The 26547-nt window shown below is 41.8% G+C and overlaps 1 protein-coding gene across 4 annotated transcripts in view; it reads right to left on the bottom strand.

The window, feature by feature from the left end:
* crtc3 (CREB regulated transcription coactivator 3) overlaps positions 1-25508 on the bottom strand; it is an 84828-nt gene extending 59320 nt beyond the window's left edge. For all 4 annotated transcript variants that reach the window (XM_084154339.1, XM_084154342.1, XM_084154340.1 and 1 more), the window contains exons 1-2: positions 24213-25508; positions 6012-6122 (exon numbers count right to left, since the gene is read on the bottom strand). In XM_084154339.1, coding sequence (XP_084010465.1) covers positions 6012-6122; positions 24213-24344 — 243 coding nt within the window. In that variant the 5' untranslated portion in view covers positions 24345-25508. The remainder of the gene's footprint in view (positions 1-6011; positions 6123-24212) is intronic.
* Between the last annotated feature and the right edge of the window lie 1039 nt (positions 25509-26547).

Raw genomic sequence — 26547 nt, 5'->3', positions numbered from 1 at the left:
TGTTACAACTAGCACCAGTATTACTATTGTTATTATTCTCACTTTTGTAATACTATTATGAGAGACAGAGAGACAGAGAGACAGAGAAACCGACTGGGGCAGACAGAGAGACAGACAAGAACAAAAATAACAGCTTTAATTTTGTCTACAGTGTGTAGGTACTACATGACTAACAACCTACTTTTACTCCTTGATTTCAGACAGATTTCATTCATTAAAACACTCAAACCCTAACCAAAAGGACATCCCTACTGTTACAATGAGCACTAACAAATGATTAGGATCAAGTGCAGCCAGGTCCATTAAACCTGTACTAGCATCCCTAAGGGGGAAAGAGCAATGTTTTTCTACTGTGATATCAAGTCTGGTTTCTAGGCCTGCATCCCAAATGGCACCCTATTCCCTTTATAGTGCACTACCTTTGACCAGGGCCCATAGGGATCTGGTCTAAAGTAGTGCACTATAAAAGGGAATAGGGTACCATTTGGAATGCAGAACTAGATCCAGAGATCACTGCTCCCACCCCTCAAAAGAGCCATTCTTCAACACAAGGGCACTTTTACCTGGAGCTACTGTATTGTAGAATACACATCTAGGCTAACGTTAGCGCTCTCCCCTCTATCCTCTGAGGACTGAAACCAATACAAGCAATCCCACGTGGGCAGCTACAGCGCTATCACATTCACCCACTCTGTGTGTTTCTTCTGGGGCTGAATGAGACAGACCAAAGCCAGAGAACAGATCTCTGTATTTTGTTGTTGCTTGTCTGGGTAAGATTAACATCTGAATTATTTAGTTGGAGTTCTCAAGAGAGGCTTGCTGTTTTGAATTTCTGAAAGTATAGTGCTGTACTGTACTGTGCGGAGCGCCATGTGCGTGTGCATCTAGGGGGTCATTGTGGTCTGGCCTGGATTTGTTGAGAGGGACCTTGTAATTACTGCCTAACAGAGACAAGGCGAGTCTCCTTTTCCAGAAACTGTCACACATACTGTAGTTTTTACGGTAAATGTGCATCAAACATACTGTGGTTTTTACAGTAAATGTACATGTGTGCTGTTGCTGGGTGCGAGGACAAGGGGGCTACTCATCCCAATCTTGCGGCCCTTTCTTGGTTGAATGTCTAGTTGGTGAATAAAAAAAATAATTGGCCATAGAAGTAATGACCAAACACATCGAATGGAGGCCTAGGTATAGTAGATACCCATAGACTTCCAGTCATTGCGCTAACGCTGGTTAACATTGACTCACAAAACTACCTCCAACTTCCTTCTTACTGGACACAGAAACATAAAAATGGTATCCACAAGTTCATCTGACTCTGGGGAAGTAGATAAAGGGCCTCATTGCCAAAATGCAGAAGTATCCCTGTAAGTCTACATTAATATTGTTTTTAATTTACAAAAATGATCTAGCCATTTTATCTGCTACAGCAGGGGAACATGCTCTGTCAGCTTGAAGTCCATACCAAGCAGTGAAAACTTAGACCTTACCGTACATAAAATATTTATATCCAAAAGTTCCATAACACTGTTGTACCTTACTACTTAGTCTAGCTTGCCAGACTTGTAGAATATTAAAATTACTGACGGGTCATGGTACCCAGTGCCTGAGTTTGGCTCAGGGTGTAACACCGTCAACAAGTTATCCCCACGCCAGAGACCGGGGTTCACTTCCTGGTACCTCATCTGATTTTTTAAAAATATATATATAGTGAGGGAAAAAAGTATTTGATCCCCTGCTGATTTTGTACGTTTGCCAAATGACAATGAAATGATCAGTCTATAATTTTAATGGTAGGTTTATTTGAACAGTGAGAGACAGAATAACAACAAAAAAATCAATGTAAAAAAAAGTATATATTGATTTGCATTTTAATGAGGGAAATAAGTATTTGACCCCCTCTCAATCAGAAAGATTTCTGGCTCCCAGGTGTCTTTTATACAGGTAACGAGCTGAGATTAGGAGCCCATTCTTAAAGGGAGTGCTCCTAATCTCAGCTTGTTACCTGTATAAAAGACACCTGTCCACAGAAGCAATCAATCAATCAGATTCCAAACTCTCCACCATGGCCAAGACCAAAGAGCTCTCCAAGGATGTCAGGGACAAGATTGTAGACCTACACAAGGCTGGAATGGGCTACAAGACCATCACCAAGCAGCTTGGTGAGAAGGTGACAACACAAAAGAACTGTCAATCTCCCTCGGCCTGGGGCTCCATGCAAAATCTCACCTTGTGGAGTTGCAATGATCATAAGAACGGTGAGGAATCAGCCCAGAACTACACGGGAGGATCTTGTCAATGATCTCAAGGCAGCTGGGACCATAGTCACCAAGAAAACAATTGGTAACACACTACGCCGTGAAGGACTGAAATTCTGCAGCGCCCGCAAGGTCCCCCTGCTCAAGAAAGCACATATACATGCCCGTCTGAAGTTTGCCAATGAACATCTGAATGATTCAGAGGAGAACTGGGTGAAAGTGTTGTGGTCAGATGAGACCAAAATTGAGCTCTTTGGCATCAACTCAACTCGCCGTGTTTGGAGGAGGAGGAATGCTGCCTATGACCCCAAGAACACCATCCCCACCGTCAAACATGGAGGTGGAAACATTATGCTTTGGGGGTGTTTTTCTGCTAAGGGGACAGGACAACTTCACCGCATCAAAGGGACGATGGACGGGGCCATGTACCATCAAATCTTGGGTGAGAACCTCCTTCCCTCATCCAGGGCATTGAAAATGGGTCGTGGATGGGTATTCCAGCATGACAATGACCCAAAAACACACGGCCAAGGCAACAAAGGAGTGGCTCAAGAAGAAGCACATTAAGGTCCTGGAGTGGCCTAGCCAGTCTCCAGACCTTAATCCCATAGTAAATCTGTGGAGGGAGCTGAAGGTTCGAGTTGCCAAACGTCAGCCTCGAAACCTTAATGACTTGGAGAAGATCTGCAAAGAGGAGTGGGACAAAATCCTTCCTGAGATGTGTGCAAACCTGGTGGCCATCTACAAGAAACGTCTGACCTCTGTGATTGCCAACAAGGGTTTCGCCACCAAGTACTAAGTCATGTTTTGCAGAGGGGTCAAATACTTATTTCCCTCATTAAAATGCAAATCAATTTATAACATTTTTGACATGTGTTTTTCTGGATTTCATTGTTGTTATTCTGTCTCTCACTGTTCAAATAAACCTACCATTAAAATTATAGACTGAGCATTTTTTGTCAGTGGGCAAACGTACAAAATCAGCAGGGGATCAAATACTTTTTCCCCTCACTGTACCGTCTGGATAAATAAATAAATACGATGCCTTCAGGAAGTATTCAAACCCCTTCACTTTTTACACATTTTGTTGTTTTACAGCATGAATTTAAAATGGATTAAATTGAGATTTGTCACTGGCCTACACACAATACCTCATAATGTCAAAGGGGAATTATGTTTTTCGAAAATGTTTACAAATTAATACAAAATGTAAAGCTGAAATGTCTTCAGTCAATAAGTATTCAACCCCTTTGATATGGCAAGCCTAAATAAGTTCAAGAGTAAAAATGTGCTTAACAAGTCACATAAGTTGCATTAACTCTGTTTGCAATAACAGTGTTTAAGATGATTTTGTGACTACCTCATCTCGGTACCCCACACATACAATTATCTGTAAGGTCCCTCAGTCAAGCAGTGAATTTCAAACATTTGACCAGGGAGGTTTTCCAATGCCTCGCAAACAAAAAAAACTAACAGATATTGAATATCCCTTTGAGCATGGAGAAGATATTAATTACACTTTGGATGGTATGTCAATACACCCAGTCACTACAAAGATGCAGGCGTCGTTCCTAACTCAGTTGCCGGAGAGGAAGGACATTTCACCATGAGGCCAATGGTGACTTTAAAACAGTTAGAGTGTATTGGCTGTGATAGGAGAAAACTGAGGATGAATAAACAACATTGCAGTTACTACACAATACTAACCTAATTGACAGGGTGAAAAGGAAGCCTATCCAAAGTATTCCAAAACATGCAGTCTGTTTGCAACAAGGCACTAAAGTAATACTGCAAAAAAAAAAGAATAGTGTTACATTTGAGGCAATTCCAATAGAGCATTTTACTGAGTAACACTCTCTATATTTTCAAGTGGTTACTGCATCATGTTATGGGCAATGTTTCCTCAAAAAAATGTTGGCACTGAGCAAATTTCAGATCTGCTGAACGCAAACTTGAACGTTGTGATTATTCTGTGCAACTTCCAGTGCGCTTTCACTATGAACAGTGAGGCTGTACACACTTTAAGTTAGTTTTAACAGTAGCCAAAGCTACTGTGGCTATTTGATCATAATGTAAGCCTACCAGAGGTCTAGCGTCAAAAAACAATGGAAAAATGCATCCCATAACATTTTTACATGGAAATAGCCGTTCTATCATTCAGCCTAAAGTAGCAGCCAATGTGTGGTGTTCAACGTAGGCCTACATTCCATGAGACCTTTGGAAAAAAAACATGCAGGGCTTGACATTAACATGTTTATCCACATGTCCTTCAGACAAGGAGGTGACTGAAAATGTTGGTGTTGTTTGATGGAAGAAACCACTTTATAAAATAAAATGCATTATTATTCCCATACCATTCCTACAGAGAATCAGACAGATTATACTACCCTCTGCCTACTTAGCTTATTCAAGCCTGTATCAAAATACAACACTGCCCCTTTAGCACACAAAAAAGCTCTCTACCTACTCGCTTTTCAAAGATGTCTTCATACCCCTATTCTAGACAAAAAAAGTATCTATAACTGGGCTAAAAACTCACTAACTAGCCAAGGATATGAACAAAATATGCACACGTGGCTACATGCAGCTCTTGCTTTGATCTCAACACAAGCGCATCTACTCATGACCACAGCTGTAAACACAGTCCAGTTCAAAGTAAATGGCACAGATCCATATTTGGCAATGGTCTATTTGCATATAGGACTACTGCAGCTCTGATTGGTTACGCTGCACCGGTCTGTGTAGAGTATGGCCTGAGGCGTGTGTAATACAATCCTACTCCGATGCTTTCTGCCAACAACAAAATCTCTTGCATAGTTTGTTTTGTTTCGGTATGTTGCATTGAAAGTGGCTAATATTGCGTTGATTTAATCACAATTGCCACAGTAAAGGGAAAGGTTAATAGTGTTAACTAACAGGGAAAACTCTAGAAAGTTGAGTGAAGTTCAATCTTGTGTTTCTCTCCGTGGACTGATATTTATTCTGCGCAGCAGTCCTGGGGAGCTGCGAGGCAGTCTCGGAGCTACTGCACGCAGCTTAGAGGGAACATTGGTTATGGGTATGCTTGTAATCATTAAGGACTGGGGAATTTTTCAGGGTAAAAAAATAAACAGAATGGAGCTAAGCACAGGCAAAAGCATAGAGGAAAACCTGGTTCAGTCTGCTTTCCACCAGACACTGGGAGATGAATTCACCTTTCAGCAGGACAATAACCTAAAACACAAGGTCAAATCTACACTGGAGTTGCTTACCAAGAAGAAAGTGAATATTCCAGAGTGGCCGAGTTACAGTTTTGACTTAAATCTGCTTGAAAATCTATGGCAAGACTTGAAAATTGTCCTCTAGCAATGATCAACAACCAATTTGACAGAGCTTGAAGACTTTGGGGCTAATATTGTCCATCCAGGTGTGCAAAGCTCAGAGACTTACCCAGAAAGACTCACAGCTGTTATCGCCACCAAAGGTGCTTCTACAAAGTATTGAATCAGGGGTATGAATACTTATGTAATTAATTTCTGTATTTCATTTTCAATACATTTCCAAAAATGTCTAAAAACATGTTTTCAATTTGTCATTATGGGGTACTGTGTGTAGATGGTTGGGATTCAAAAAAATTAATGAATCAATTTTGAATTCAGGATGTAACAACAAATTGTGGAATAAGTCAAGGGGTATGAATACTTTCTGAAGATACAGTATATAAAACATTTTTGGGAAAAAAAGGGAACATGATTGTTGAGGAGGGGGACTCACCTGGAAGTCGGCGCTGGCGTTGCCGATCTGGTTGACGTTGGGCAGGGAGCCTCCATAGTAGTGGGCCCTGGTCTGGGTCTGACGCAGCTGTTGGATCTTCTGGAACTGCACCTGTTGGTCAACAACAAAACAACATGTCAGTTACCAAGGAGCCACAGAGGAAGGATGAGCAGGATTTATTTGAGGGATGTCCAATAGCGGTCCTGCCTGGAGGTGTGCAGTGCAGGCTTCTACAACGGGTTGGTCAAAACAAGCATTGTGATTGGTCGAGACGCGCTGTACAATAGTTGCCATCTGTCTCTTGACAGTTGCAACATAGTTTCAATATTGAAATTCGATCTCCGCTGTACTATTGAGAATTAAAATGTCAGGACGAGACTGACATCTTTTCTCAGCCATTTGAAATCATGAATCAGCATAATGCAGCTAGTTTGCTGTCTTACCAGCTTCAGTTTTAAGTAATTGCGTTAGCGGTGTAGTTGGCTTGCTCCTCTGAACAGTGTCCTGATGAGAGAGCACATTTTCTATGCCGGGCGAAATCATGCATCATTAGCTCATTGTTATGGATGTATCCAAAACAGCTTAAACAAACACAATTGCAGCTACTTTGCTGTTATTCTAGCTGCTTGACCTGACTGTGTTAGCCATTGTTTGCTAGCTAGCAAGCAAGGGATAAGAGCGTTGCCAGCCAGCATGGCAACGGAACATTTAGAACGAACTATCCATAGATATAGAACACAAATATTTAACGAATGGGTCGCGTCTCTGGCAAACTAACTGATAGAATGAACGGTCAGCCGGCTTGGCTAGAAACCATAAATGTCAGAACTATATTTTCGTTGAGGGATGAAATAGTAGTCTATGAATACATTTATCAAAATAACGTTATATACAGTGCCTTGCAAAAGTATTCATCCCCCTTGGCGCTTTTCCTATTTTGTTGCATTACAACCTGTAATTTAAAATGATTTTTATTTGGATTTCATGTAATGGACATACACAAAATTCTCCAAATTGGTGAAGTGAAAAAAATAACTTAAAAAAATTACACAAAATAAATAACAGAAAAGAGGTGCGTGCATATGTATTCACCCCCTTTGCTATGAAGCCCCTAAATACAGTGGGGGAAAAAAGTATTTAGTCAGCCACCAATTGTGCAAATTCTCCCACTTAAAAAGATGAGAGAGGCCTGTAATTTTCATCATAGGTACACGTCAACTATGACAGACAAATTGAGAAAAAAAAATCCAGAAAATAACATTGTAGGATTTTTTATGAATTTATTTGCAAATTATGGTGGAAAATAAGTATTTGGTCAATAACAAAAGTTTCTCAATACTTTGTTATATACCCTTTGTTGGCAATGACACAGGTCAAACGTTTTCTGTAAGTCTTCACAAGGTTTTCACACACTGTTGCTGGTATTTTTGCCCATTCCTCCATGCATATCTCCTCTAGAGCAGTGATGTTTTGGGGCTGTCGCTGGGCAACACGGACTTTCAACTCCCTCCAAAGATTTTGTATGGGGTTGAGATCTGGAGACTGGCTAGGCCACTCCAGGACCTTGAAATGCTTCTTACGAAGCCACTCCTTCGTTGCCCGGGCGGTGTGTTTAGGATCATTGTCATGCTGAAAGACCCAGCCACGTTTCTTCTTCAATGCCCTTGCTGATGGAAGGAGGTTTTCACTCAAAATCTCACGATACATGGCCCCATTCATTCTTTCCTTTACACAGATCAGTCGTCCTGGTCCCTTTGCAGAAAAACAGCCCCAAAGCATGATGTTTCCACCCCCATGCTTCACAGTAGGTATGGTGTTCTTTGGATGCAACTCAGCATTCTTTGTCCTCCAAACACGACGAGTTGAGTTTTTACCAAAAAGTTCTATTTTGGTTTCATCTGACCATATGACATTCTCCCAATCCTCTTCTGGATCATCCAAATGCACTCTAGCAAACTTCAGACGGGCCTGGACATGTACTGGCTTAAGCAGGGGGACACGTCTGGCACTGCAGGATTTGAGTCCCTGGCGGCGTAGTGTGTTACTGATGGTAGGCTTTGTTACTTTGGTCCCAGCTCTCTGCAGGTCATTCACTAGGTCCCCCCGTGTGGCTCTGGGATTTTTGCTCACCGTTCTTGTGATCATTTTGACCCCACAGGGTGAGATCTTGCGTGGAGCCCCAGATCGAGGGAGATTATCAGTGGTATTGTATGTCTTCCATTTCCTAATAATTGCTCCCACAGTTGATTTCTTCAAACCAAGCTGCTTACCTATTGCAGATTCAGTCTTCCCAGCCTGGTGCAGGTCTACAATTTTGTTTCTGGTGTCCTTTGACAGCTCTTTGGTCTTGGCCATAGTGGAGTTTGGAGTGTGACTGTTTGAGGTTGTGGACAGGTGTATTTTATACTGATAACAGGTTCAAACAGGTGCCATTAATACAGGTAACGAGTGGAGGACAGAGGAGCCTCTTAAAGAAGAAGTTACAGGTCTGTGAGAGCCAGAAATCTTGCTTGTTTGTAGGTGACCAAATACTTATTTTCCACCATAATTAGCAAATAAATTCATTAAAAATCCTACAATGTGATTTTCTGGATTTTTTTCCCTCAATTTGTCTGTCATAGTTGACGTATACCTATGATGAAAATTACAGGCCTCTCTCATCTTTTAAGTGGGAGAACTTGCACAATTGGTGGCTGACTAAATACTTTTTTTCCCCACTGTATATATATATATATATATATACATACATACATACACACACATACACCTGTTCTGAAAGGCCGCAGAGTCTGCAACCCCACTAAGCAAGGGGCACAACCAAGCAAGCGGCACCATGAAGACCAAGGAGCTCTCCAAACAGGTCAGGGACAAAGTTGTGGAGAAGTACAGATCAGGGTTGGGTTATAAAAAAATATATATATATGCGAAACTTTGAACATCCCACGGAGCAACATTAAATCCATTATTAAAAAATTTAAAGAATATGGCACCACAACAAACCTGCCAAGAGAGGGTCGCCCACCAAAACTCACGGACCAGGCAAGTAGGGCATTAATCAGAGAGGCAACAAAGAGACCAAAGATAACCCTGAAGGAGCTGCAAAACTCCACAGCGAAGATTGGAGTATCTGTCCATAGGACCACTTTAAGCCATACACTCCACAGAGCTGGGCTTTAAGGAAGAATGGCCAGAAAAAAGCCATTGCTTAAAGAAAAAAAATAAGCAAACATATGCTGTGGGGATGTTTTTCCATCGGCAGGGACTGGGAAACTGGTGAGAATTGAAGGAATGATGGATGGCGCTAATTACAGGGAAATTCTTGAGGAAACCTGTTTGTCTTCCAGAGATTTTAGACTGGGACGGAGGTTCACCTTCCAGCAGGAGAATGACCCTAAGGATACTGCTAAAGCAACACTCGAGTGGTTTAAGGGGAAATATTTAAATGTCTTGGAATGGCCTAGTCAAAGCCCAGACCTCAATCCAATTGAAAATTTGTGGTATGACTTAAAGATTGCTGTCCACCAGAGGAACCCATCCAAATTGAAGGAGCTGGAGCAGTTTTGCCCTGAAGAATGGGAAAAAAATCCCAGTGGCTAGATGTGCCAAGCTTATAGAGACATACCCCAAGAGACTTGCAGCTGTAATTGCTGCAAAAGGTGGCTCTACAAAGTATTGACTTTGGGGGGGTGAATAGTTATGCACGCTGGTGTACAGTTCAATTTTTTTTGTGTCTTATTTCTTGTTTGTTTCACAAGAAAAAATATTTTGCATCTTCAAAGTGGTAGGCATGTTGTGTAAATCAAATGATACAAACCCCCCCCCCCCCCCAAATAAATTTTAATTCCAGGTTGTAAGGCAAAAAAATAGGAAAAATGCCAAGGGGGTGAATACTTTCGCAAGCCACTGTGTGTGTGTGTTATATATATATATATATACAGTGAGGGAAAAAAGTATTTGATGCCCTGCTGATTTTGTACGTTTGCCCACTGACAAAGACATGATCAGTCTATAATTTTAATGGTAGGTTTATTTGAACAGTGGGAGACAGAATAACAACAACAAAAACCAGAAAAACGCATGTCAAAAATGTTATGAACTGATTTGCATTTTAATGAGGGAAATAAGTATTTGACCCCTCTGCAAAACATGACTTAGTACTTGGTGGCAAAACCCTTGTTGGCAATCACAGAGGTCAGACATTTCTTGTAGTTGGCCACCAGGTTTGCACACATCTCAGGAGGGATTTTGTTCCACTCCTCTTTGCAGATCTTCTCCAAGTCATTAAGGTTTCGAGGCTGACGTTTGGCAACTCCAACCGTCAGCTCCCTCCACAGATTTTCTATGGGATTAAGGTCTGGAGACTGGCTAGGCCACTCCAGGACCTTAATGTGCTTCTTCTTGAGCCACTCCTTTGTTGCCTTGGCCGTGTGTTTTGGGTCATTGTCATGCTGGAATACCCATCCACGACCCATTTTCAATGCCCTGGCTGAGGGAAGGAGGTTCTCACCCAAGATTTGACGGTACATGGCCCCGTCCATCGTCCCTTTGATGCGGTGAAGTTGTCCTGTCCCCTTAGCAGAAAAACACCCCCAAAGCATAATGTTTCCACCTCCATGTTTGACAGTGGGGATGGTGTTCTTGGGGTCATAGGCAGCATTCCTCCTCCTCCAAACACGGCGAGTTGAGTTGATGCCAAAGAGCTTGATTTTGATCTCATCTGACCACAACACTTTCACCCAGTTCTCCTCTGAATCATTCAGATGTTCATTGGCAAACTTCAGCTGGCCCTGTATATGTGCTTTCTTGAGCAGGGGGACCTTGCGGGTGCTGCAGGATTTCAGTCCTTCACGGCGTAGTGTGTTACCAATTGTTTTCTTGGTGACTATGGTCCCAGCTGCCTTGAGATCATTGACAAGATCCTCCCGTGTAGTTCTGGGCTGATTCCTCACCGTTCTCATGATCATTGCAACTCCATGAGGTGAGATCTTGCATGGAGCCCCAGGCCGAGGGAGATTGACAGTTATTTTGTGTTTCTTCCATTTGCGAATAATCGCACCAACTGTTGTCACCTTCTCACCAAGCTTCTTGGCGATGGTCTTATAGCCCATTCCAGCCTTGTGTAGGTATACAATCTTGTCCCTGACATCCTTGGAGAGCTCTTTGGTCTTGGCCATGGTGGAGAGTTTGGAATCTGATTGATTGATTGCTTCTGTGGACAGGTGTCTTTTATACAGGTAACAAACTGAGATTAGGAGCACTCCCTTGAAGAGTGTGCTCCTAATCTCAGCTCGTTACCTGTATAAAAGACACCTGGGAGCCAGAAATCTTTCTGATTGAGAGGGGGTCAAATACTTATTTCCCCTCATTAAAATGCAAATCAATTTATAACATTTTTGACATGCGTTTTTCTGGATTGTTTTGTTGTTATTCTGTCTCTCACTGTTCAAATAAACCTACCATTAAAATTATAGACTGATCATTTCTTTGTCAGTTGGCAAACGTACAAAATCAGCAGGGGATCAAAAACGTTTTCCCTCACTGTGTGTGTGTGTGTGTGTGTGTGTGTGTGTATATATATATTCTATTTTTTATTTTTTTTGTTTTTTTTGGGGGGGGGGGCATTGTAGAATTTACTGGATTACTACAACTCGCTGTTGGCTGGGCTCCCTGCCTGTGCCATTAAACCCCTACAATTTATCCAGAACGCCGCAGCCCGTCTGGTGTTCGACCTTCCCATGTTCTCTCATGTCACCCCGCTCCTCCGCACACTCCACTGGCTTCCAGTTGAGGCTCGCATCTACTACAAGACCATGGTGCTTGCCTACGGAGCTGTGAGGGGAACGGCACCTCCTTACCTTCAGGCTCTGATCAGACCCTAAACACAAACGAGGGCACTACGTTCATCCACCTCTGGCCTGCTAGCTCCCCTACCTCTACAGAAGCACAGTTCCCGCTCAGCCCAGTCAAAGCTATTTGCTGCTCTGGCACCCCAATGGTGGAACAAGCTCCCCCACGACAGCGGAGTCACTGACCACCTTCCGGAGACACTTGAAACCCTACCTCTTTAAAGAATACCTGGAATAGTATAAAGTAATCCTTCTACCCCCCCCCCATAGAAAAAAAAGAAAAAAAGTGGTTGTCCCACTTGCTACCATAAGTTGAATGCACCAATTTGTAAGTCGCTCTGGATAAGAGCGTCTGCTAAATGATGTAAATGTAAATGTAGAAAAGCTATTGTACACTCGAGGTTGTGCAAAACAACTTTTTTAGCACGGCTGTGCTGATCTACGGTACTTTGTGCCGCCTTGTACCTATGACCACAGCACAGCCGTGCTAAAACAAAGTCATTTATCACGCCCTCTCATGTACAATTGCTTTATTTTCGTCCAGCCCAGCATTGACTCCTCTCCTACTCCTGCCTACATGACCAAGATTGGCCAATGGTCAACCCTGGGCTATAATTGCATCCATTCCAATGCCAGTCAACACAGCAGCTGCATGGGCAGAGCCTGGGGATAATAAGGGCAAGATAAGATATAGACAAAAAGTTGTACACAAGAAAACTTAAAGATACACTATGGAAGTTACGTTGCTAGTTTAGTTAATTGGTTAAAATCAAATGTTGCCTTGAATGTTGGCTGTATGGTTCATTTACATGTGATATAATCCTATAATACTATCAATTTCTTATTTCATAAAATCACAGAAATCCTTAGGTTTTAGACAAACAATACTTAGGCTATGCTTTTGCTCATGGGTGTGGAGAGGTGTGTCATTTCTGTCCAATGACATCAAATCAAATCACATTTTATTGGTCACATACAAGTGTTTAGCAGATGTTATTGCGGGTGTAGCGAAATGCTTGTGCTTCTAGCTCCGACAGTGCAGTAATATCTAACAAGTAATATCTAACAATTTCACAACATATACCCAATACACACAAATCTAAGTAAGGAATTAATTAAGAATATATACAGTGGGGAGAACAAGTATTTGATACACTGCCGATTTTGCAGGTTTTCCTACTTACAAAGCATGTAGAGGTCTGTAATTTTTATCATAGGTACACTTCAATTGTGAGAGACGGAATCTAAAACAAAAATCCAGAAAATCACATTGTATGATTTTAAGTAATTAATTTGCATTTTATTGCATGACATAAGTATTTGATACATCAGAAAAGCAGAACTTAATATTTGGTACAGAAACCTTTGTTTGCAATTACAGAGATCATACGTTTCCTGTAGGTCTTGACCAGGTTTGCACACACTGCAGCAGGGATTTTGGCCCACTCCTCCATACAGACCTTCTCCAGATCCTTCAGGTTTCGGGGCTGTCGCTGGGCAATACGGACTTTCAGCTCCCTCCAAAGATTTTCTATTGGGTTCAGGTCTGGAGACTGGCTAGGCCACTCCAGGACCTTGAGATGCTTCTTACGGAGCCACTCCTTAGTTGCCCTGGCTGTGTGTTTCGGGTCGTTGTCATGCTGGAAGACCCAGCCACGACCCATCTTCAATGCTCTTACTGAGGGAAGGAGGTTGTTGGCCAAGATCTCGCGATACATGGCCCCATCCATCCTCCCCTCAATACGGTGCAGTCGTCCTGTCCCCTTTGCAGAAAAGCATCCCCAAAGAATGATGTTTCCACCTCCATGCTTCACGGTTGGGATGGTGTTCTTGGGGTTGTACTCATCCTTCTTCTTCCTCCAAACACGGCGAGTGGAGTTTAGACCAAAAAGCTTTATTTTTGTCTCATCAGACCACATGACCTTCTCCCATTCCTCCTCTGGATCATCCAGATGATCATTGGCAAACTTCAGACGGGCCTGGACATGCGCTGGCTTGAGCAGGGGGACCTTGTGTGCGCTGCAGGATTTTAATCCATGACGGCGTAGTGTGTTACTAATGGTTTTCTTTGAGACTGTGGTCCCAGCTCTCTTCAGGTCATTGACCAGGTCCTGCCGTGTAGTTCTGGGCTGATTCCTCACCTTCCTCATGATCATTGATGCCCCATGAGGTGAGATCTTGCATGGAGCCCCAGACCGAGGGTGATTGACCGTCATCTTGAATTTCTTCCATTTTCTAATAATTGTGCCAACAGTTGTTGCCTTCTCACCACGCTGCTTGCCTATTGTCCTGTAGCCCATCCCAGCCTTGTGCAGGTCTACAATTTTATCCCTGATGTCCTTACACAGCTCTCTGGTCTTGGCCATTGTGGAGAGGTTGGAGTCTGTTTGATTGAGTGTGTGGACAGGTGTCTTTTATACAGGTAACGAGTTCAAACAGGTGCAGTTAATACAGGTAATGAGTGGAGAACAGGAGGGCTTCTTAAAGAAAAACTAACAGGTCTGTGAGACCCGGAATTCTTACTGGTTGGTAGGTGATCAAATACTTATGTCATGCAATAAAATGCAAATTAATTACTTAAAAATCATACAATGTGATTTTCTGGATTTTTTTTTTTAATTCAGTCTCTCACAGTTGAAGTGTACCTATGATAAAAATTACAGACCTCTACATGCTTTGTAAGTAGGAAAACCTGCAAAATTGGCAGTGTATCAAATACTTGTTCTCCCCACTGTACATATATGGACGAGCGATGTCAGAGCGGCATGGACTAAGATACAGTAGAATAGTATAGAATACAGTATATACACATATGAGATGAGTAATACAAGATATGTAAACATTATCAAAGTGGCTAGTGTTCCATTTCTTAAAGTGGCAAGTGATTTCTAGTCTATGTCTATAGGCAGCAGCCTCTAATAGACTAGTGATGGCTATTTAACAGTCTGATGGCCTTGAGATAGAAGCTGTTTTTGAGTCTCTCGGTCCCAGCTTTGATGCACCTGTATGGACATCTCCTTCTGGATGAGGTGCACCCATGACCAGCTCGGAAACCGGATTGCATAGCGGAGAAGGTACGGTGGGATTCGAAATGGTCAGTGATCTGTTTGTTAACTTGGCTTTCAAATACTTTCAAAAGGCAGGGCAGGATGGATATAGGTCTGTAACAGTTTGGATCTAGAGTGTCACCCCCTTTGAAGAGGGGGATGACCGCGGCAGCTTTCCAATCTCTGGGGATCTCAGACGATACGAAAGAGAGGGCAGTCAAGTCTGGGGTGAATCAGGGGCTAAATCTGTTCTTAGTTCTGAATTTTTTGAATGGGGCATGCTTATTTAAGATGGAGAGGAAAGCACTTTTGAAGAACATCCAGGCATCCTCTACTGACGGAATGAGGTCAATATCCATCCAGGACACCCGGGCCAGGTCAATTAGAAAGGCCTGCTCACTGAAGTGTTTTAGGGAGCGTTTGACAGTGATGAGGGGTGGTCGTTTGACCGCGGACCCATTACGGACGCAGGCAATGAGGCAGTGATCGCTGAGTGGGTCAAGGGTGGCAGGTAAGGTAGAGGTGATATGATCCTTGACTAGTCTCTCAAAGCACTTCATGATGACAGAGGTGAGTGCTACGGGCGATAGTCTTTTAGTTCAGTTACCTTTGCTTTCTTGGGTACAAGAACAATGGTGGCCATCTTGAAGCATGTGGGGACAGCAGACTGGGATAGGGAGAGATTGAATATGTCCGTAAACACACCAGCCAGCTGGTTTGCGCATGCTCTGAGCACGCGGCTAGGGATGCCGTCTGGGCCGGCAGCCTTGCGAGGGATAACACGTTTAAATGTTTTACTCACGTCGGCCACGGAGAAGGAGAAAGAGAGCCCACAGTCCTTGGTAGCGGGCCGCGTCGTTGGCACTGTGTCATCCTCAAAGCGGGCGAAGAAGGTGTTTAGCTTGTCTGGAAGCAAGACGTCGGTATCGGCGATGTGGCTGGTTTTCCTTTTGTAGCCCGTGATTGTCTGTAGACCCTGCCACATGAATTGCAACTCCACTTTGTCTCTATACTGACGTTTTGCTTGTTTGATTGCCTTGCGGAGTGAATAACTACACTGTTTGTATTCTGCCATATTCCTAGTCACCTTACCATGGTTAAATGCGGTGGTTCGTGCTTTCAGTTTCGCGCGAATGCTGCCATCTATCCACGGTTTCTGGTTAGGGTAGGTTTTAATAGTCACAGTGGGTACGACATCTCCTATACACTTCCTGATATACTTAGTTACGGTATCGGTGTATTCGTCAAAATTATTTTCGCAAGCTACCTGGAACATATCCCAGTCCGAGTGATCAAAACAATCCTAAAGCGTGGATTCCGCTTGGTCAGACCAGTGTTGTAGTCCTTAGCACGGGTACTTCCTGTTTCAGTTTCTGCCTATAGGAAGGGAGAAGCAAAATGGAGTAGTGGTCAGATTTGCCGAATTGAGGGCGGGGGTGGGCCTTGTAAGCATCGCAGAAGTTTGAATAACAGTGGTCTAGTGTTTTAGCAGCGCGGGTACTACAATCGATATGTTGATAGAACTTCGGCAGCCTAGTCCTCAAATTTGCTTTGTTAAAATCCCCAGCTACAATAAATGCAGCCTCAGGATGTGGTTTCCAGTTTGCATAAAGTCCAGTGAAGTTCTTTGAGGGACGTTGTGGTATCGGCTTTAATGGGGGATATAAACTGCCGTGGCTATAACAGAGGAAAATTCGAGAGATAATACGGTCGCCATTTGATTGTGAGGTACTCTAGGTCGGGTGAACAAAAGGACTTGAGTTCCTGTATGTTAGCCTAGTTTCAGGAGAATGTCTGTCCATTAAGGGGAACCCTTTTGTCTCAAGAGCACCCCCAGAAGCAAACGTTTTGTAGCCTATCCATTCACCAATTCATAGAAATGAGTCCAGTATGGCAGCCTGACTCCACACCAGGGCCCGTATCCATAAAGTGTCTCAGAGTAGGAATGCTGATCTAGGATCAGTTTGGCCTTTTAGCTCATAATGAATAAGAGTTATATGGACAGATCCTAGAACAGCACTCCTACTCTGAGACGCTTGGTGGATACAGGCCCTGTGCTCCTCCAACACAGGACAGAGGGCCAACTCAGGGACCACACAGAGCATGGTTTGTTCAGCTAAGGTAAACAGTTCCAATTATCAATTCTGATCAGGAAAAGGCAAATCCGTGGGGCGTTTCTTCCTCACACTAACCAAAGGACAAAATTTGAATCTCAAAGACTGACCTCATTTGATGCTGTCAATAGGTTTACACAGACAGGGAACTCTCAGAGAAGAGAGGGCAGTAACAGAGTTGACAAGGAGCTAAGCTAGGTTTAATTTAACACTATACAGCCTCGGGGCCATTCAGGAGACCTTTAGCTCTTGTTGTGATTAAATGTCATTCAGATTTAACACGTGGCTCGTGCTCCAGGGAAAGCTGTTCTCTCTCCGTGTGTCTGACAAGCCGACAACATCCCGCAGGTGTAAGATGAGGCAATGTCTCTCTGTCTGCAAAGTGAGAGAGAACACCATTGATGTTGGACTAGGGCTGAGTGATATGGCAAAAAATATGCCATTCTTTCAAACTTATGGGCGAGTCGCGATATATAGATTTTAATGTTCACTAAATAAGCTTTGTTGCACAATTAAAGGTCAAAACACCACATTTCAAACAGTCCAGAATAATTTAATGAATTCAGGGCTTGTAATATGATACCTAGGCTAAATATAAGCCTTCCACAACCATAAGACACACTAATCATTTCATAATTTCATCAAAATAGTTTATCCTGCATTTTTTTGCAATAATCACTGATCTGGCTTTCAAGTCTATGAAAATGCCATTTTGGTAGAAATTTAACCAGAATATTCACTAATAGTGCCCAACTTCTTGTAGCAGGCATTATAGAAAATTCACACAGGTCTCATAAACAAATCACAAGCCCACGTGCTAATGAGTAGCCAGCTAAAACTTTATATTTCAAGTCTAGCAAACTTGGATCTATTTGCTTGCTAACATGGTAGAACAGTTTAAATGTTAAGAATACACTCTCCTGTCCATCTCCAACTGTTTGAACAACATGTTCACTTTGTTTAGATATTGAAATCAAGTGGCCTACCGGGATAAGATGCTTATTTCTAAGAATGAGAACGAGTTGCTAATTTCTTATATAAATTAGGATTGGGTGATATACCGTTTATACCGTATAAGCGGTATATTTCGAAATACCGACAGTATGATTTTCTAAACTTTTGTTTTGTTTTTTGGGTTGGGGGAACACCCGCATCGCGGGGGCAGTGCACTACGCCACTGCTTATAACTATAAGAAATCTAAGATGTGTCAAATAAATTATATCCAGCTCAGGGCTCCAGCTATGCATTTGGTTCGCTAACTTGCTAGCCAAGTGGCTAGATGTCAAAATCAAGTTTCTTGGTTACAGCAGAGACATTCAATCTCCTCCTGGATCAAGATCCCGGTTGCCTAAATTGTTTTGTGGGTGGTTGTTGAAATAGTGCCCCTTGTGTGCACATCCGGTAATACCATATACCCCAGTATGGTACAGAAACGGTATGAACATTGGATACCGCCCAACCCTAATATAAATTTGTATTTGTATGCTCATTGCACATTTATAAAAACACAGACCAGACAGCTAGCACATAACAGTCTGTGGCTAAAATGCTGCTAGCGGTATGTGGTAGCACAATGCAGCGCGTGACAGAAACTGAGCATACATCATGTTCATTGATACTCTTATTTTAGTAGGGTCTGCTCAATTCTACATTTTGGGAGGGGAGACATAAAAAGGGTATCGTTAGAAAGGTTAACTTCTCATTATTATACTGTAATAGACGTCTCTAAACGTTTCGCTGTCCATATGACCCGATTCTGTTGGACTAAACCTCAAAATGCAAATTGCGAGTTTAAACTGCTTGTTGTCAGTGAGGAAGAAGTTATCTTTTGTATTTTGTTGTGGTGAGTGGCAGGGGGAGGGGCTTGGTGTCTGTGTGCCAGTGGGAAGGTGCACAGTGCACACGGCACATAAGGAGACAAGCCCAAAAAGACAGAACGCTCATAAAAACGGGGGGTGGGGGGGGAATAACGTTAATTATTGCGATACAGGCATTTGGAACATCACACTAAAACATACTTTCAAATTAATTTGATATATCGCCCAGCCCTGTTGGACTCAGCACGTACAAACCACAACCTCTGTTCTGAATCCAACAGCCCCTCAAGAGCAACTTGAGAGGGAATTTCCCCAAAATGCATAGCAATCTCATTGCCAAAACCAAAACTCACTCCCTCTTTTCCCCAGCTTCCCAGATAGCCTACCTAACCTGGCATAGACCACACCTTAATATAAAACCTATCACAAGACAGAGACTGTCCCGCCAAAGCCAAAACAAAAACGCAGGACTATTTTAATATACTCCCAGCCAATTGGTTAAAACAGTGCTTAACGAATGGGGTTTTAGAGGAAGGGATAAAGCAACAAGACAAACCCCAAATACATCCATCATAAACAGAACACACAAACAGCTTTTGGGAAAGAGCACAGTTAGAAAGATATGGCATTTAGAAGCAAACCGGATGGACATCATGAAAATGATCGGAGAGGTTGAGAGTAGAAGAAGTTCAGGAGCAAAAAAATAAATAAATATATATATATATATATATATATATATATATATATATATATATATATAGAATTATTGTAAAATTAACTCTGTCCATAAGGTGTAGATAGTAAGTATAGACCGGAAGTAGAGGCCTGGGCGTTGTTGTTCACTAATTTACTCCAAGTAGGGAAAGGATGGTGGGGTTGAAAAGTAATAAAGGGGAATATATATATAAAAAATAAAAATAAACATGGGGGATTGGAAGTGATGCAGACAATTACATTGATAGAAGATACAATCTATCTGCAATATTAAGCTGATCCATCCCCCCCAAAAAATAAAAAAAATAAATAAAAAATAAAAAACAGAACACACAAACACACACACTCCAGCTCCTCAGAGTATCCAATAATAGTATTCATAAAAGGCACAGAGGGACAAAATGTGGAAGACCTTGCGGTGGCATCATTCCCACGGGTTAAAAGGAGGCAATCCAGGCGATTTCCACAACAACTCATACAAGGGCCTTAGTGACAAACTGCAGATTAACAACATAGGAGAAGCAGAAAGCATCTGCAGACCATGAAGCACCGGTGTAGACCTTTTTCACAAAGCAGGAACAGACTTTGCTAGCTTACTTTCCTAAAGAGTGTGCAACAACAACAACTTCATATTTCCTAGTTCAAAAAGACACATGAACACTTTGCTTTCAATACAAACCAGAAAAACCTGTGTCAACCTACATGTAGACTGCCCTATGCGTTTATCCAAGTTAGCAGGCAAACTCCTACACCATTCAGTGAAATAGCCTGGTCTACTACCTACAGCGGTGGGAAAGCAGTAGCAGTTTACCTTCAGGTAAAAACAAACTAGTGACGGGCAAAATTTAAATTGATAGTTACATATAGGGATATTATTTTTGACAATATCACAATATTATTTTTGCACTAATTTGCTGTACCTGCACCAAAACTCCAGTATTTTTCCTTCATAGCTTGTTCTCCATCTTTTTAAATAGGGAGCCAATTTGTTTTAAGCACCTTTAATTCCATGACTGATCAAAACTTGTTTTCTCATGGCTCTCGCATCCCTCTGCAGGAGCAATATATTTGGAACATCAAATTGCAATAAAGTCACAGTATCAAATTGCAATTGTTTTGGCTCTGTAGCACTTTGGATTGGAAATTAGGTTAAAGTGCAGACTGTCAGCTTTAATTTGAGGGTATCTTCACAATATCGGTTGAAGCATTTAGAGAATTACAGCATTTTCTGTAGATAGTCCCCCTATTTTAGGTGACCAAAAGTATTGGGACACATTGACTTCTGTGTGCTAAAGTAGTCAAAAGTTAAGTATTTGGTCCCACATCCATAGCATGCAATGACTACATCAAGCTTGTGACTACACATTTGTTGGATGCATTTGCTGTTTGTTTTGGTTGTGTTTCAGATTATTTTGTGCCTAATAGAAATTAATGGTAAATAATGCATTGTGTCATTTTGGAGTCACTTATTGTAAATAAGAATAGAAGTGCTGGAGTACAAAGCCAAAACAAAAAAATGTGTTACTGTCCCAATACTTTTGGAGCTCACTGTATAGAATAGTGAGAATCGCAATACATATCGTACCGGCACCAACATATCGCGATAATATCATATTGTGAGATCCCTGGCAATTCCCAGCCCTAAAACAAACCAACTCAGTGCCATTCGAGCACTTTCAACTCAGCCTGTAATGGCCTGTTGTGAATGTTGAAACAGAGAGTTTTAATTACAGCCGTTTTCTGCAACCCACTCACTGGGCCTCTGTCTCTCAAGGGTCATCAACAGTTCATACCTTATGGGCAACATCACTCGGAGTAGCCTCCAAACCACATCTCCTTTAACTGGCCATTTCCAACTCTGGCCTCTCATAAAAGAAGACATTGTGAACCGATGGTATGGAAATAACATGAATGGAACCTTTATATTTTTTCCCAGGAGATCATGTCAGTTTTCTTGACTGTGTGCGTGTAGTAGCACCTGAGCTCAATTGAGTCTCACAGCAAAGGGTCTGAATACTTATGTAAATAAGGTATCTGTTTTATTTTTAATACATTTTCTAAATTTTCTAAAACCTCTTTTCACTTTGTCATTATGGGGTATTTAGATTGATGAGGAAATTGTTTTATTTAACCAATTTTAGAATAAGGCTGTAAAGTAAGAAAATGTGGAAAAAGTCAAGGGGTCTGAAAACTTTCCGAATGCACTGCATATAAAGCGCTGCACAATTAATCAAATTCATATCGAAATCGCAATAGTGACATGTGCAATATCCACATTAAAAGAGATTTATATCGCATGCAATATTCTGAAACGCATCTCAGCCACTTGCAACATTTGTTATAGTTTACTCAGTTCTCCTCCTCTTGCGGCTGCTTCCCACACACACCAAGTGCCTCCCATAGACATTAAAACCAGTAGATGGTGACTTCATCCACGTATTCCCATGGAAAACTCCCGATGGCGCATGAAGCGGGAAGTATTTGAAGTGTGCCTTATTGCTGAATGGGGCTGAATAGCACAACAAAATAATACATGAGAAAAATAGTGAAAGTGGCCGTAACTAGCAAAGGATCATGGTCGATGTAGTCGTTTTCATCCTGCATGAGAGACACGTGCATGAGGGCGCGAGCCTCCTCGTAGCCTGCCGGCCCGTTATTGGTCTGTGTCAGCACGTGGTCCTGTGTGACGACAAATGTTGTAGTCGGAATGGATCACTATTTAATTAAATATCTCGATTTGTAGCGAACTTTAAAATAATTTGTAGTTGGACTTGATCAAAATAAAAAAAACTACTTGTAGAGCTCAAAACAGGCGCCTACATTTTTTGGGTTTGGCCGTTCTGGCGATCGTAATTGACATAGGCTTTCTAGGGCAGACCAGGGCTTTGGCACCGCTAGTTTGCTACGCAGTAGCCGACCAGCAGAGCTAATGACTTCACGCTCCAGACCGGACACTGGGGGCCTGGCGCCTCCCCTGTCACTCAAGCAGCACAGTTCCTCCTCCTCGCTGTCAGATTCACTATAAGTTTGCTTGCTGTTCTGTAAGGTTAAATGCAGTCAACCGATTGTTCCAAACAAGAACGATGCTGCTTTCCATTCTGCTTCTTAATATAAGTCATTTAAATATGACATTGGATGCAAAGCTGGTACATTTCAAGTGACTCAGACCCACAAGAAGTGTCCTTCCTAGCTAGCTGGATACACATGGTGAACTGGTTATGAGTAGTTAGCAGATGAGGCAGGGCTGGTATGCCTACACAAGGTTCCCTGCAAGCTTTGGCCATTCATTTTATTTTACACACACATTAAAATACAAAAACACAGTCATGGGAAGCGCAAATAAAACCTCACAAATCACCCAGAAAACAGTTACATTCCTCCGAAAATAAGTCCCCAATACAAGGATGCCCTTGCCATCTTTACATTCAACCTGCCAACCTCCAACGGTTACAGGCTACCAACACTGAGCAAAACCAGGCATGCGTCACCCAACGCCCCCAATAACTCTGCCTTTTTACTCCATTAAGATAAATGCAGGAGAGACCTCGAGGGCTCTATTGAAGATAAGAGCAGCATGACTGTGTGTGTGTGTGTGTGTCCCACTGTAAAGCAATGTGAGAGCTGCTCGTTCACAATAGAGGGGATTGATTTGAGACCTTGATGCAGCCTAACAGTAAACTGGCCTTGGGTGTTGTAGAATGCAATTGTCCTGACAAATGTAAAGTGCTGCCCAACTCAAAGTTAGCCTAGCTACATTAACATTAGTAACTGTAAGTTGCTCTAGATAAGAGTGTCTGCTAACTGACTAAAATGTAAATGTAATAAATAGTCAAATGGATGAGATCTGCACATAATTAGCGGTTTGGGTCCCTTTCAGTGCAGAAAAGTCAGGTCTGAAGATCTCACTTCTCTGTATAAAAAAATGCAACATAATGGTTTATTCAAACAGATGATTACAGGGGAATGTAGCTAAGCCACAGTATATTGTGCAGGCAAAATTAGAGGCGCCATTACAATTGCCATCTATACATCATCATATGACAACAACACATTGCTGCTAATGATGACTCATAAAAGAATATGCAGCTGCTGGCTGGTTATTAACCAATCATTTCATACAAGAATAGGCTGACTAGTGCAAGAGTGGGTGGTGCAGAAAGCATGTTCACTGGTGATGTTTCTGTTCAGATGACATCACACACAAGGCAGTGATCAATGATGGCCTATGTCTAATTAGTGAGTGTGAACTGTCAGCCATCGATTGATAGCCCCCTGTTTAGGCTAAATATATTTCCAAACAATCCTGATGAATTTAACATCGATTTATGATTCTCCTTGTTGTAAGTATTAAAAACAACCTCATTGTTAACTACAGTCATTGTAGTTCTATACTAAACAATAACCATAGGGGTATTTTTTTTTTTAACAGCTAGCCTTATTTCGAAGTAGCCTGCCTAACTATAACCTCAATGAATTGTAATTCGTTTTACAAGTTTGACAGGTGCCCCGCTGCTTGACAGCGGAGAGCATTCACACCTTGCGGGATTGCCTGTCCAACTTCCTTGATCAAAATAAACATGGCATTCTTATCTAGTTTGAGACAACTCATGCACTAATAATCACACTTAATAATTCGATATTTATAGACAGGGATCTGCTTACCCTTGAGACAGTGAGATCTGTCATAAGCTGATCGAAGGCCCGCGTCTCCTCTGCTTGTTTCTGGTTGTGCAGCGCTATCTTTTCGCTGAACTTCCTGGGGTTTGAGCCACCCGAGCCCGGGGATCCGGACATGGTGTGGGCCGCACAGTTTCAAAACTTTACTTAAAAAATGTAAAGCGAGTGCTTGGTGCACAAATATAGATAGTGTAGTTTTGTATGTCAGTCCACTTTTAGCGAATCCATCAGTGCTGCTTCAAAAATCGTCGCGTTGGCAAATCTTGGGTGCTAGCTAACTTTAGCTCGATAGCCACATAAGTTAGCTAACTAACAATAGTAAACAGTTCAGCTGACAAGTGTTTGTAAACAAATCATCAAATTCCAAAATATATTGTATTTTCGTGTCCAGCAAGTAAGGAGTCACAACAATTATCGAAGTTCTTGAGTTTTATACATCCAACGTATTGTCAATGCATGTGAAAACATTTTCATTTGTAAATAGTTAGCTAAACTAATAACAAGCCAACAACTTGTTTGAAACTCAATCAGTAGCTAGTTATGCTAACTAGCTAGCGTGAGAGAGTGCCAGTGCTAGCTAGCTACCTGTCACTTCCATTTTCTTCATTAACAATTTAGCTTAAAATATTTCAGGAAGTATATAATAGTGCATTGTCAATTGAGGCAACACGCGTAGCTAAATAACAACTAATAAGTACTTCAACCTCTTCAAAGCTATCAAAATTGTCATTTTATGCAGTATATAAAAATATGTTCATCGATAAAAACTATAGCTACGCAGATAGCTAGTACAGTAACGTTAGCTACCCCGTAATGCGACACGAACAGCAGAAGAGAAGCGCAACTAACGTTAGCTTACAAATCTTTAGCTATCTAAAACAATATTAGCTAACGTTACCCTCGGCAGTTAGATGGAATTAGCCCAAATATAGTTGTTAGTTAGCAATGTTTTCATTAGCGAATACTTCCCTTGTGGAGAAGATTTCGAAATGTCATTTCAACAAGTGTCGGAAAGATCTTGCAGTAGCAGCGCGAGCGTTACCAGATTGCAAATATCCAAATCCAAATCTCTCGAACTCAAAAACATTGGTTTCGATTCTTGTCCTCTGATTATCCACACAGGCAGGTCGACTATAACTGTTACAACTATTTTTTACCAGCTATATTTAGCTAGCATGTAAACATTCAAATCCATGCGGTAAAGTCTAGCTTCCTCTCGTCTTGTCTCCTCCTGTTGCATATCGCTCCATAGTTTGTCGGCTCTCGTTATCTAGTGAGATCCCTTTCTCCACTGATCCTGCTGCATAAAAACAGCCGAAACAACCTTACCGGTTATGTCCACAGGAGGGCAGTGAAGAACTCTTAAAGGGGACGTTTAGCTGGCTGCATTATCCAACTGAAAATGGCAGCATGGAAACACTTCAAAGGCATCCTTTTTATTGGAGCCAATAACAAGTTTCCATCCACAGTTTTTATGCGAGTTAAGTCATTCAGTATAAATAAAAAGTCAATTTATCTGTTGGCTTTTATAAAATTGTACCGAAACAGAAAGTTTGTTCGACATGGTGGGATCTGTTTGTTTCGGTAAAATAAATTATGCAAGAAATGGTGGTCAAGCGTCTTTATGCGCAAATATTTATATAATAACCATCATATCGAAGTAAATTTGGAGTCATGCGATGATATGGTTTGTGCTGCTCCCACTACAACTTGGGAAACCATGTAGTTTATTAGGCTACAGATGAAATAAGTTATGAACTTCACATGGTGGTGAAAGTGCACGATGATGAGCTTGATGCTTCTTTCCACTAAATAGAGGGTCTTATTCTGGAGACATGATTATCGATGCTTGACTGCCGTTTGACAATTAAAAATATTCTCGCTCTTATCCATAATCTCATCATGTAGACTAGCCTACCCGCACTGTATCTGGGAGCTGTTGGCTAGAGCGCACGTGCCAACACCAGAGTAGGCACATTTGCTATTTAATGCAAGCGAAAAAGTACATTTTGTGTGCACTACCTCATCACACACTGATTTTTACCCACAACAAGTCAGTTTGGTGGAAACACCTCTGGTGGGAAAATGCACACATTTTCTTTATGCAGATTTTAAAATATTTGCATGAAAATCTGTCATCAATTGGATTGAAACCTAGTTTATAGTAGAGGTGATTGCCAACCTGAGATTATTTGACACTGGGGATCACTTGATACGCTGAAATAATTGACTTTAACCACTTCTGAATATAGCCTAGATACACTGAAATATTTGACTGTAACCACTCCTGAATATAGCCTAGATACACTGAAATATTTGA

The sequence above is a fragment of the Coregonus lavaretus genome (assembly GCF_964263955.1).
Source record: "Coregonus lavaretus genome assembly, chromosome: 37".
NCBI lineage: Eukaryota > Metazoa > Chordata > Actinopteri > Salmoniformes > Salmonidae > Coregonus > Coregonus lavaretus.
This window is presented reverse-complemented; position numbering and strand designations above follow the sequence as displayed.